Raw genomic sequence first — 13704 nt, forward strand, 5'->3', positions numbered from 1 at the left:
GCCAAGGAAGGATGGAGAGTCCCTGAGAGCCATCAAGAGGATCTGTGGCTTTTAGAGGATGGGGTATCCAAGATTTCCAGGGGGAAGGAACTCTTTGGAGCCCTTCAGGAAGTCTATTTATGTCATCTCCAATTTTCCTAAAATGTTCACCCATTAACGCCTCCAGGTGATCAAATCACCTCTCACCCTACCTATGGAGGGCCTACAGCATCCTGTGGAATAACAAGAGCACCACCCTGCTCTTGTACTTTCTGGGGCAATAAAACCAGGATCAAGAGGCAAGGGGTTGGAACTGTAGATCTAACATGAGGCGCTGGGTCATGGAGCTCAGAAAGACTTCAGGGATTGTGAAGAAAACAAAACAAAACAAAAGAGAAGATTAAGGAGAAGGCATGGAATCCAAGGAGGGGCTCATGCAAACTTAGGATGTGGGTAGAAGGGCTAGAATACTCGGATGCAAACTGGAGCATGCAATACATGAAGCTCAGCTGAGGAAAACCACATGCATGAACAGGGTAGGGGATGGGAGTTCTTTCTTGGTCATTTCCATCACATTAAGGCCTTTTCCTTATGCTCTACTGCAACATCCTGGGCTTGCTAGGTTTTCTCTATTCCACCAAAAAAATGAGGCAACTCTTGCCCCTCCAAAAATACAATATAATCCAGGTCTACAAGTCTCTGTAGGGTCAAAGGTAGACATCAATGGATAACCCTACTCCTGGGACTACTAACTGCAGGATCAAGAACATGTCCTAAGCACTTTTTCAGCCCGAGATGGTTCCAATGCTTCTCTGTAAAGGAACTAAGAACAGGGAGGGCAGCACCATCTAGGGAAGACTTAGTCTCTTCTTCACCAATAAGGAAAGGTCCTGGCTCACGTTCCCATACCTGAGCATCTTTTAACCTGCAGCTCTGCTTGTCTGGATGTTCACTCGATGCCCTGTGCCTTGGCTTCCATTATAATCTAGTGGCAGGAGGCAGAGGAGTCCCTAGCTCATCAGAGTGCTTAGGAAAACGTTTGGTTTTGAAGATGATGGTAGTAGAAGATTAGAGAGATAAGAACAGATTAAAAATAAATAAAGCAAAACACAGATTCCAGGGCAAGAGATTACTCCTTTGCTGAGTCGAATGGGTAACATTAGGGGGCAGTGAGAAAGGAGACTAGAAGGGAGATGAGCAGCCAATGCTACAACTACCAGGCAGCCTGGCCCCAATCCCAATCAAGCAACTAATGCAAGTCACATAACCTTGGAGACTAGCTAGGCTCTCCAGCCAGAAATGCAGTAAGCAAAGCAATCAGTCCCAGGCAGGGTAGTGGCAGCAGCCAGCCTGTGGCAGGGGTACCGTAGAGGCACTCGGGGTCATCCTGGCCTGAGTGCAGCCAGTTCCGGAAGAGGCGCAGGTGGTAGGAGCACTGGTGCAGGTGGTGCGCCAGCGTGGCATCCAAGGAGACTGGCCAGCCCCTTGGGCAGTCAGAGGAAAGAGTGCGCAGCAGCCGGACCACAGGGTGCTGGTCATCCAGCAGCTCTGCAGGGGACAGAGGGACCACGATAGGAAGCACAAAGATAGAGAAGACGGAGAGACAGTGAGGGGCACTGACTGACACAAGCGTCACTGAGAGTGGGGGCCACTTCGACCCAAGGTCAGCTAAGGAAGAAGGAAAGATGGTCAGAGCCACGGTCCATCCCTCACTCGGAAGAAGAGTGTTGGCACCACACAGTGAGACTCAGAGAAGGCATTAATGAGACCCTAAAACTCCAGCCCCGCGTCCTCCCTGAGCACAATTCAGTCAGTGCTTGTGGAGCAGTTACGTCACTCTGGAAGAGGGTGAGCTTGCACTTCTGGAGCCAGGAGCCTTGAGTATCTCTGAGCCGTCTTAGATTAAACCCTAGGGTCCACTTCTCAGATAAATGAACTTATGAGGTTGGCAAAGAGATGAAGAGATTCAGAGCCACTCTGAGAAGAAGGTCAAAATGATACTAGGTAGCACAATAAAGCTAGAACTGAGAACATTCCAGAAGGCCACCACAGACAGACCTGGTGCCAGGTGGCTGGCACACCATGCTGGCAGGAAGCCAGGAGTAGGACTCCTTTGAAACAGTGAAGGAAAAAACAAAACAAAACAAAACAAAAAATTAAAACATCAGACTCTGCTCTTTCTAATACAAATACGACTAACTGTCCTTTACCTTACTCTTGTACAAATAAAGTCTCAGGATGTGAGGATTGAATCACTTTATGTTTTCTTTCTGCTGATAATCAGCCTCTGCCCTTTGTTCAGCTGGTGTGTGGAAGAGCTTTGATTTGGCATCCGTCATACTTTTAGCCGCTTGGCAAATTCTGTGGATGCCTGGGATTCAGCAGCAAAAGTGCTGAAGGCATCGAAAGTCATGTGATGAAGGGTACAAGAGGTACAGCATCGTATGATCTTGGAGGAAGTGGATAAAGACCTGATGTGACCACGAGCAACGGCTGGAGTATAGAAAGTCAGTACGGGAAAGGGAGGAGGGTCAAGGCAGGTGAGGAGGACTGCTCAGAACACCAGGCCAGAGTGGCTCACGTGGTGGTTCCATGAGACTGTAGTTTCCAAAGAGCTTGGTTTTTGGATGTCAAGAGAGCACTCAACCCTTCCTGGACCAGCCCAGTGAGTCCTGACTGTACCCATGGTCACACCGCCATGAGGGACAAATCTGTGGGCACTCTGACATTCTGGATAAGGGTGAGCCACTGGCTCTTTCCCACTAGATTAATTTGCTTTGGTGAGTTCGTCACACAGTTTAGTGATGTGCCACACATGTGTGTTGGTTGTAGTTACAGGATATGATATAGCTCACCAGGAGCACAGGCAGATATGATGTTCTAGGGGCTCCTCTTCTATTTAAGATGGAGACAGCATTGCCTTGTCTCTTTTCCAAAGCCAGGTCCAGTTTTGGGGGTGTTTGCTTATTTGTTTGCTTGTATGTTTGTTTTCTCAGCTGCTGTTGCAAAGCCAGGCATCATGCAAGGAGGTGGTGGGTGGTGATGGGTGGTAGGCTGGCACGCTGTTATGAAGACTCTGCCAGAAGCAATTGTAGAAAGCTCTGGAGTTGCTGAGTCAGTAAGGCAAGACCTTTACCATGGGATAGAGCTCTCATGTTGTCTTAAGGGCTAAACTCCATCAAGATGATCTTCTTTGCCAAATGCAATAGCTCCAAATTTTTTATTTTAACATGTAAATCCCAGACTCTGGGCTTTGCAAGCACATTAACCTCCCAGCTCAAACACAAGAAAAACCTGCGGCTAGAAGAACCCTGAGGGCATGTCAGAGACCTTGGGTTGCTCTCCTGCACTATTCCTGAATTGTCCAGGTCTTCCTTCCTTTCCTTCTTATGGCAAAACTAATTCTTGTTTCTTCAGCTGCTGAGTCTGCCAACCAAGGCTTCAGAGAAGTGGAGATATAGCTTTGTGGATTTGTTTTATGGATTTGGATCTTTTCTTATGGTGCCTAATAAACTAGGAGCTACTTGATTTAGCTCTTACTTCAGACTCCCAAGCTCCTGCTAGGTACTCTTTAAGCCCCAGTCCCAGGCTTGGGGTTGGGCACGAAGTTCTATGATGACTGTGCTATGTGAGGCTATGACTTAGCACAGACATGTCACTGTGAATGGAGACTTCAGCCACAGGTGGAAGAGCGAGTCTAGAGGTGGAGCCGGACTGAATAAATTTAGGGTCACCAACCACGGAAGAGACTTCAGCAATGTCTAGAGGATAGGCAAGGCCTGGCGAGGCTAAAATCTAACACCTGTCACTGGTAAGGCAGCTGGTGGGTGTGGGTACAGGAAATCAGAATAATCTTCTGTTTGAATCCCAGCTATCAAACAGAAGAAAACCATATCTAACAAAACTGGATTGACTTGGGGACAAGAAACAACATAGAGGGAAAAAAAGAACCCTAAGGATATAAAAATAAAAGCTCAGTAGGGAGTGGGTCTTAGGTTCTCTTGCTGTGCTCCCCTCACAGTGCAGTGCCCACAGACCTAGTTCTTCTATACACTTACAATGTTACTCCTTCTAAGTTTTGCCAGGATTCTCATCTCAACTCTTCATTTCCAGCTTCTCTGAGATAGTGTTGCCATAGGTATATCTGGCCTTGGGAAACTGAACACTTAAGATCCAGAGGCTGGGGCCTAGCTCACTGGCAGAACATATGGCCAGTATACACAAATACCTGGGTTCAAGCTCCAGCACCAACCATTCAGCCAAAAAGAAAAAGGAAAAAGGAACAGAAATGAAAGAAAGAACCCTCAAGGAACACTTTCTCCTTACCTAATACCTCCCTTCCTTTTTCTTTTCTTTTTCTTTTATCCCCTGTTTTCTAGGCTCAGGCACTAGGTTAGTAAAACATAAAGCAGATGTCAGGAACACAAGAGCCACACAAAGTACACAAGATGGCAAGAGACGGAATATGGAGATGGTAAGTGATATATCCAAAGCCAGAGCTCTTACAGGCAACTGTAGGGTTGCTCCAAAAGAAGAATACACTCATCATCGACCCCATCAAAAGATCTGGGGAGTAAACTAGGAAGGTCAAAACTGCACAAACTGAGATAGCAGGGAGAGAAGAAATGAGCCCAGGCTAGGTAACGCTATTCTCATCTAAGAAGGAGAACCTAGTCTGTCTGCAAACAGTCTGCCGGGTATGTGATAGGAAAGGGAGAGATATTAACTGATGTTTTGGTGCTGATGCTGACAAAAGTGATGTGATGATGATGGTGATTATGGAAATCAGACCCTGAGTTGCCACAGAGATAGGTCAGCCTATCCAGCTTACAGCCATGGCTAAGGCTAAGGCTGTCACAAGGGAAATGCCCCAGGAGGGACACTTAGTGAGGGGCTCATTCAGAGAAAGCAGGGTGTCAGTATAGTGGAAGGAGAGGCAAAGTCAGTGTCGGAACTCAGGGTGCAGTGTCTGGAGGTGACATGAGGAGGAGGAGGAATGATGCTGAGTCAGAAGCAAACGTACCGTTAGTCGGATGCTTTGCAAACGACACAGAAAATCGTTTTACGGCCGGGACAAACAAGAGCTCTGGGGAGAAAAGACATCACGGGGATTATACCCACCCCTGTGCCCACCCTCGGCTTTGGAACCTGCCCACTGTGTGCTTGGTTCTTTTCCTCGACGTGTAATCTGATCCCATCCCCGTCCACATTCACTTACTTCCTCTGCTGTAATCTCTCAGCAGTTGGTGTCACTTCTACCACAGCATAGTCCCATCAAACAACCCTAATTTCACCACCATGTTCTCCTCCTAGCCATGTGGAAGTAAAATCTGTATAGAAACTTCCCTCCCTTCCCCCAATGTCCTTCCATGTCACTTTTCCACCTTAGCTGAGCGACTACCACATCCCTAACCCTGATTCCCTGAAATATAGCCAAGACTCCACTGCATTCCTCCTGACCATGGATCATCCTCGTGGTCCTCACCCCTACAAGCCAGAATCCAGGAAAGAGTACAAACTGATGCAGCCAGGCTGTGTGGGGGAGATTATGAAGGGAGAAGCATAAATAAGTAGTATTTGTATGGTGAGAGGGAATGCAAATGGAGGAGTGGAGGAGTCCTGGCTCCTTCTCCCATTTATTATCCATGAAGAAAGCTTGGTATAAGGCCACTGCCTTAAGCATGAAGAGTTCTGGAGCTCTATGCTTGCTGGGGGATAAGTTGAAAGAGAGAGAGAGAGCGAGAGAGAGAGAGAGCGAGAGAGAGAGAGAGAGAGAGAGAGAGAGAGTGAGTTGCCCCCCAAAACCACCCACATACCATCTCGGTGCTTTAGACTGGCAGGCGGGAGCTTTTTGCCATGGGTGCGGGCGTAGTCCTGAAGATTCGGAGCACTGGAGGAGCCACCCAGCACTGTGGTGCTGAACAGCCCTGTACACTGTGAGCCTGCAAGGCCGGGAGCACATTAGTAGCCGCACAAAGCTGCATTCAGGACACCCAACTCTGCTGTACAACATTAAGACACACACAGCCATTCAGCGCCACCACAAAGCGGCTACTCCAAGTAACCACAGAGTGTTCACTACTGTCCAGAGCCACACCAGGCAAGCAAAGTAGCAAATCTCCAGACTATCTACATGGCAGACAAAAGGCCAGTACAAAAATGGTTAGTCTTATTAGGTACTCAAAGCCACTGAGGTGCACTGTGCTTTCCAGGTGCTCTCTAATCAAAGAATAGGGAAGGCTCCCTAAAACGTGGGGGGGGAGGGGAGAATGCATGCCATGACACGCACTGGAGCCCAGAGGACAGCCTGCTGTACCCAGTCCTCCACATCCAACATGAGGGCCCCAGGGATTAAACTCAGGTCATCAAGTTTGGCAGCAAGTGAGATTCATTATCACTGAACCATCTCACTGGCCCACATTTCCTTCAACTTAATTGGATGTACTTCACTCTGGAAGAAGATTTGAGAGACTTAGAAATCTAGCCCCTTATAAGTTTGAAAGGGAAAGGCTCTCACTGAAACCAGAGGCAGGGTTTTAGGTACTTGGCTGGCATACAATTCCAAGTTCTTCATCTAACGCCCCATCCTCCAGGGTTTTTTTTTTGTTTGTTTGTTTTGTTTTTGTTTTGTTTTGTTGCCACTTACAAGTATGAGTCTTGTACTTTTAAAGCCAGAAGGTACTCAGAGACCATCTAGTGTAACTTTCTCATTTTATATACTAGGTGAAAAAACAGATCCAAAAGGGTCTGTCTCCTTTGCTCAGGGTCACAGTACAGGAGCTAAGGGGACAGGAATCAAGTCCTCTCTACTCCAAGGACTGTGTTTGGTTAGAAAAGAGAGATTTTGTTTTTGTTGTTGTTGATTTTTTTTTCACAGAGAAACAGCATAGATTCTGAAATCAAGATGGACACAAATCAGAAGATAGATGAAAAGTCAGTTGCTTATAAAGTAGTGTGTGCGTGCTAATTACGTGCTAAGTACCCTATAAGACTGAAAGTAGGAAACAACAAAAAATGTGTTTTTTTTCCTGCTCTGAAAAGTTTATTATCTTGTAAGCCCAGTGATCAAAACCAACTGCTCACATGTGTAAGTTCAAAGAAAAAGTTCAAAAAGAAGTGCCAATTTGAGGAATAAAAGAACCTCTGAAAAGAGTGAGTTGGGTCAGTTACTGACCCCACTGTGGTGGAGAGTGGGCTAGACTCCCCTTGTACCTCTCTAGCGTTTGAGGACAGGGAAGCCGTAAGACTGATATTCATGATCGGGTGTGGCAGCACACACCTTTAATCCCAGGACTCAGGAGGCAGAGACAGGCAGATCTCTGTGAGTTTGAGGCCAGCCTGGTCTACAGAGTGAGTTCCAGGGTAGCCAGGGCTATGTAGAGAAACCCTGTCTCAAAAAACAAAAAACAAAATGAAGACTGACATTCAAATCCTTGGGATTTTATCTTCTATTTCCAAACCCATCATAACCAAGGCCCTGGGCTTGGCAGGGGAGGTCATATTCATACTCAGACTGGAGAAGAGGAGAGTCTGGAGAAGAGGGGAGGTCATATTCATACTCAGACTGGAGAAGAGGAGAGTCTGGAGAAGAGGGGAGGTCATATTCATACTCAGACTGGAGAAGAGGAGAGTCTCCTGGCGCCGACAAAGAAGACCAGGACTTCTCTGAAGCAATGGCTTCCAACTTCCATGCAAAATCAGGCTTGAGAATGAAGAGGTGACACATCGCACAAGATGTCTGCTTTTCTTTAGAGGAAGCTTAAGGTAGCTGGCTCTATCCTAGACCACACCAAGCTCTGTCCTGCATTGACTTCCTCTACTGAGTAATCCCGAGCTACAATTATGCCAGCTTACCTCAGAGGGCAGTCTCTGCCTTACCACCACCATCTGTCACAAGGTCTGTGCATGCCTTGTTCAGTTTGTTCTTGAGATAGGAGTCTCCCTGTGTTGTCCATTAAGCTAGCTTTGGTCTATGGGCACATGCCACTGTCCTATATACCCAGCTTACTTTGCTGTGCTCCCTCCTTCTCCCCATATTCTTCTTTATTTGTTTTGATTTGTTTTATTTTTTTGAGAAAGAGTCTCACTATGCAGCCTTGGCTGGCCTAAAATTCATAACTGGCCTAGAACTCATTATTTAGACCAAGCAGGCCTGAAACTTCCAGAGATCTACCTGCCTCTGCCTCCAAACCTCCTGAGTGCTAGGATTAGAAGTGTGCACTGACATGCCTGGCTTCTGTGCCTGATTCTTGATATAACTCCTGCTTATACATGTATCTATTTTCTTTTTTAAATTTTATTTATTTATTTTTTAAAGATTTATTTATTTATTACATGTAAGTACACTGTAGCTGTCTTCAGACACTCCAGAAGAGGGAGTCAGATCTCGTTACAGATGGTTGTGAGCCACCATGTGGTTGCTGGGATTTGAACTCTGGACCTTCGGAAGAGCAGTCGGGTGCTCTTACCCACTGAGCCATCTCACCAGCCCAATTTATTTATTTTATTTTATATGAGTACACTGTAGCTATCTTCAGACACACACCAGAAGAATGCATTGAATCTCATTACAGATGGTTGTGAGCCACCATGTGGTTGCTAGGAATTGAACTCAGGACCTCTGGAAGAGCAGTCAGTGCGCATACATCTCTCCAGCCCATGTATCTACTTTCTAACCTACCTGAGATCTAGTCTTTATGTTTCCTGGTGTTTGGACAAGATCGTGTGTCGTGGGGTTTCCACATCACAGACCTACACAGTTGTCATTTAATCCTCAGGCCCCAAACCAACAAACTCATTTCAGGATTCTAGAAGGCAATCAACCCTAGAAAATTATCTTGGAAAGTAACCTAAACTTTTCTCCTCTAGTTCAAATGTTAACCATTTAGGGACCAAAAAAATCAAGCAGCAAGAACAAAAGTAACAGAAAAATTAGAGGATTTAAATTGAAAGAATAGGACAAGATTTTTAAAAACTGAGCCAGGAGAACCAGTTCAGATCCCACACGGTCATGTCTGACCTCCAGTTAGTTCAGAGCTAGCCCATTCTCTCAAGGACTACCCCTCCCAAAGAACACTGTACCCTCTGAGGCTTGGTGCTTCCTCAAGTCTATGTCCTTAGAAAAGGTTCAATGATGTTCTCCACCCCTCTCCAGGGTTCAAAAAAATCAAGAGACATTCCCTCAAAGTCTCGAGAGAAGCCTCTGCCTCTACACCCATCTCAGATTTGTGTCCCTCAAGCTTCCGGAAGGAAAGGAAAACGTTACAGGATTAGAAAGGCAGGGAGTGAAAACCAGGTTTCAGAGAAAGACATGGCACAAGGTCTCATATGAACATATGACAACTGTGCGTCACAAGTACCTCTAGTTATACCTCTGTCATTGATAACTCTGAAGGGCCAGAGCCTCCATGGTCCCTTAAAGTCTGGGCTACACTGGAGGGACAGATAAGGAATGAAAAGGAGAGCCAGAAAACACCCTTCACAGGGGAAATGGGGGTTGGTGTGGAAAATCAAAAGGCAAACACTCTTCCGGCATGAAAACCGTCATACTGGATGCATGTTCACATCTAGCTATGGCTTCCTGCATGTCATTCTCCCTTCCCACATCTGATAGTACCCCTGACTGGATGGGATGGTCCCAGTTCTGTAGTGAAGATTTCCCACAATAAAACTCTGGATAACAGACAGACAACCTTTCCCAACCACAGTGAGAGAAGCTGGAAAACCTACCTAGGCCACTCTGCTTCATCTCTGTTGGTGGCCGTGAAGATGAAAACAGACGGTAGCCACCAGGTCTTGAAGATGAAGTTTCAGACAGCACCTGGAGAAAACATACACTAGATTAATCAATCGCTTTGTCATCTCAAAGTATAGAACCCAGGCTCAGAATTCTTTCCCCTATGAAGCCAAGCAGTATCAAGATTAGATGAGCCAAAGGATTTTTATGGTGGAGGAGAAATAAGAAGGAGGAGAGTGCACGGTGCAGAGCTGAACCATCCAGGGCGTCCGTCTATGTTAGAAGGCACGTCTATTGCAAGACTGGTCCTCCAAGCCTTCCCACCCCCACCCCAAATCTGAGAAACCATGATTCCAGCAGAGTAGGTTCTCCAATCTTACCTGTTCCTTCCTAGGACCCAAAAGTCAACCGCAGCGACTCAGCCACAAATAAAGTATGGTCTGCCCTCTCGTATTTAAGCCAAGAAGCCCTCCCCTCCAACCAATTTATTCCTGGACTCATGAAACCAAGTTTTTTTTGTTTTATTGTTTGTTTGTTTTTTTAAACATCCATGAGGGCCAATCACACAACCCCCAAGCACACATACATCCCACCTAGACAATGAATCAGTTTCCCTAGATCCCCAAAAGCAAAGACAGAAGGCAGCAAAGGAAGGCAAGACAGGAAGAAAGAGACACCTGTGTGCAGGAAGCCAGGTGAGTGGTGGACACAGCCCGGGGCTGTAGGCTGATGGCTGGGGAAAGCCTGGGGAGGTCTCCTGACCTCCTACGGCGCCGTCCCCTCAAGGGGATCAGGTCCAGGTTCCCCGTGCACTGCATGTTCATGACCTGCAATCAGACCGGGTGGAAAGCCGGTCAAGGCTTCTTTAGCCTCATGGTTCCAGAGCCCAAGTGCCCACAGGGCAGAGCCAGTGAGAGAGCGGGAGAGGATGGGCAGCTAGCACAGATGCTACCAAGGTCATAGGCTTTATAATCTAAAAGAGTTCAAAAGATGTGAGATGACAAGAGAAGAAGGGTGAGATGCCACTGATGAGGAAAAGACAGTCCAGCGCCTACAGAGCAAGGAGAGAAAGGGTTAATAAATACATGAAGGCTGAGTGAGCAAGGAGTGACTTCATCACTCACTGACTTGACCTGAGGAACAGATCCTGGGGAGTCATCCAGAATGAGCCAGGATCTAACCACACCAGTAACTCAAAGGAAGGACTGATTACAACAGAATCATAGGTGGGTCTGGTGGCTCTGCCCTGTGATACCAGCTACTAGGAGGCTAAGACAAGAGAATCACCAACTCAAACCTGTGTGTGCTACAGAGTAAGTTCAAAGCCAGCCTTGGTAACTTAGCAAGACGCCGTCTTAAGATTAAAAATACTAGAAAGAGCTCTGGATGCTGTTCAGCAGAACACTTGCCTGGCGTGTGTGAGACTCTGGGTTCAATCTCCAATACCACACAGAAAAAAAGTGATCATACTCAAGCTTCCAGAAGGAAGACAATCCCAGCCAGCCTGAGAGAGGATGTCACAGACAATCCCAGCCAGCCTGAGAGAGGATGTCACAGAGTTTTCCTTTGTTTACGTCCATGGTGCTAACATAAGATGACAAAGAGACAGCCCTAAACAAGACAATTACATCTCATTCTGTCCATTTGATGTACTGCACATGAGTGATAACATGTACAGAGAACTGGATACCACATTATACCTGCACCTCAGAGACAAACTAAGGCTCACCTCACCTAAAGAAACTACATGTTCACAGTATCATGAATAACTACAATAGCCAGAAGTAAAGGCTAACTCTAGATAAGAAATAGTTTATTTTCTTGGTTTTCTCCAAAGTCTGAAATTTAAATCTCTGCATTAATATATGAAAGCTTATTTTAGATTCTTTTCCCTAAATCTGAAAACCAATTCCCATAAGACAGAGACCTGCAAAGAGCCAGGTGAGTGGATCCGTGAGTCCAGAACAAAGTCTCTGAGACAGGGATGAGTCACGGTGTCAAAGGAATGTCATTGAGGAAACTAAAGAAAGCATCACTGGGCCAGAGGAGACGGTGCTACCAAGAAAGATGAAACAAGACCTAGGGGCAGTAAGAGATGCAATGGCATCAGCACAAGTTCTGTCCTCTGGACTAGGAAACCAGAACGGAGAGATACGCTTCCTCACTAGGCGAGACACACAGAACTCAGCATGATCAATCGTCCTTCTGACATGACACTACACATGAGTCTAGTGGCATTAAAGTGCCAGAAACCTTCTCATACCAGGAACAAATAGAAGGAGAGGGTCTGGTCTCTAATATCGATTTCGCAGTTACTATAGTTACTTTAATGCATCTATAAGGTGCATTACCCATATTGTACAGATAGAGAAACACATGATGCTTGAGAAGCTACCTGGACAAGGTCACACAGTTTCTGGGTATCACACAATGATGTCAGCCCACAGTTCATACTGTCTGTACTTTATCTTAAAATCCCTTTCTCTTAGCTACTGCTCACTGGCAATTCTTTTTTTTTTTCTTTCCCCCGAGACAGGGTTTCTCTGTGTAGCCCTGGCTGTCCTGGAACTCACTCTGTAGACCAGGCTGGCCTCAAACTCAAAGATCCGCCTGCCTCTGCCTCCCGAGTGCTGGGATTAAAGGCCTGCACCACCACGCCTGGCTTGGCAATTCTTTATTACAAGTAGTAACCAGCTTAAAGAAGCTCTACTGGGAACGGGCTATGGAAGAAATATTAGGTAAACATAAAAGCACTCCCAGGGATTCTGTTTCAGGTCTCAGGAAGATTGAGAAGAAATATTCTCTTGTGAGCACTTGTCCCCCATCATGGTCTTGTGCATGTCATTACCTCCATGGAACCAGCTTTTCGATTACGAATGAGGGGTGATCTCCTCGGGAGGCCAGTGCCCTCAACAGGTTGGGGTGAGGTCTGCAGTGCTCGGTCTGGTTCATCGGATGCCTTCCCTGGGCACAGGTTCTCAATGCTGCCTGGATCTGTTTTCATCTCTTCATTCTGTTTAACAATAGACAAATGAAGAGGCATTGATGATTTCCATCTTCCTAATATCAAATCCTCAACCTTTTTAAACCACCTTGGATTACTTTCCAGTTTCCCACCACCTGGTCCTTATAGTCCCAAATTCCAGCCTCCGACCCACCTCAGATGAGGCTGGACGGAATCCACAGCCGGCTGGGGCACTGCCTTCCTCAACTCCTTTCACTCCAGGGCTGAAATGTAGCTCCACATGGAACCGCTCCTCTGACAAGGGGTCCTATAAGGCATCACCATATGAAGGGTAATTGGAAGAATCTGGGTGTGGTGGCAGAAGATGAGGTAGGAGCAACAGAGGGGAACTCAAAAGGATACAACCGGGCTGGTGAGATGGCTCAGTGGGTAAGAGCACCTGACTGACTGCTCTTCCGAAGGTCAGGAGTTCAAATCCCAGCAACCACATGGTGGCTCACAACCATCCCTAACGAGATCTGACTCCCTCTTCTGGAGTGTCTGAAGACAGCTACAGTGTACTTACATATAATAAATAAATAAATCTTTAAAAAAAAAAAGGATACAACTTTACAAGGAAACCTAGGACTGAGGTTTCAGTGTTGCCTTCAGTCTGTGGCTGACCTTTTACAGTAGCTTGTGCCTCACCTCCATTCTATGATCCTTCTCTTCCACCCTTCCATCTCTCCTAGTAACAGTTAGCTATGGTATATACAGCAGAACTTTAGAGATCTTTGCTAAGACTGACACAGAAGAGCCAGGCGTGGTGGAGCACGCCTTTAATCCCAGCACTCTGGAAGCAGAGGCAGCCTGGTCTACAAAATGAGTTCCAGGACAGCCAGGGCTATACAGAGAAACCCTGTCTCAAAAAAAAAAAAAAAAAAAAAAAAGACTGACACAGAAGGCATGTGTGTATATTTGTACACACACATGAGATGCCAGTAGGAACAAGACTCATAAAACAGTGTCCCACATTCCACATTCT

The 13704-nt window shown here is 46.4% G+C and overlaps 1 protein-coding gene across 48 annotated transcripts in view; it reads right to left on the reverse strand.

Moving 5' to 3' along the window:
• Ppip5k1 (diphosphoinositol pentakisphosphate kinase 1) overlaps positions 1 to 13704 on the reverse strand; it is a 45097-nt gene that overhangs the window by 11293 nt on the left and 20100 nt on the right. For 15 of the 48 annotated variants that reach the window (XM_011239610.3, XM_011239620.3, XM_011239612.3 and 12 more), the window contains 7 exons: positions 12874 to 12987; positions 12564 to 12728; positions 10393 to 10542; positions 9709 to 9799; positions 5796 to 5921; positions 5003 to 5065; positions 1345 to 1527 (listed from right to left, as the gene is read on the reverse strand). In XM_011239610.3, the coding sequence (XP_011237912.1) occupies positions 1345 to 1527; positions 5003 to 5065; positions 5796 to 5921; positions 9709 to 9799; positions 10393 to 10542; positions 12564 to 12728; positions 12874 to 12987 (892 nt within the window). Of the gene's footprint in view, positions 1 to 888; positions 1528 to 5002; positions 5066 to 5795; positions 5922 to 9196; positions 9412 to 9708; positions 9800 to 10392; positions 10543 to 12563; positions 12729 to 12873; positions 12988 to 13704 lie in introns of those variants that run through there. The other 33 variants (XM_017319028.2, XM_017319030.2, XM_017319032.1 and 30 more) reach the window with 16 other exon arrangements.

Source organism: Mus musculus, chromosome 2 (genome assembly GCF_000001635.26).
Source record: "Mus musculus strain C57BL/6J chromosome 2, GRCm38.p6 C57BL/6J".
In the NCBI taxonomy this organism is placed as follows: domain Eukaryota; kingdom Metazoa; phylum Chordata; class Mammalia; order Rodentia; family Muridae; genus Mus; species Mus musculus.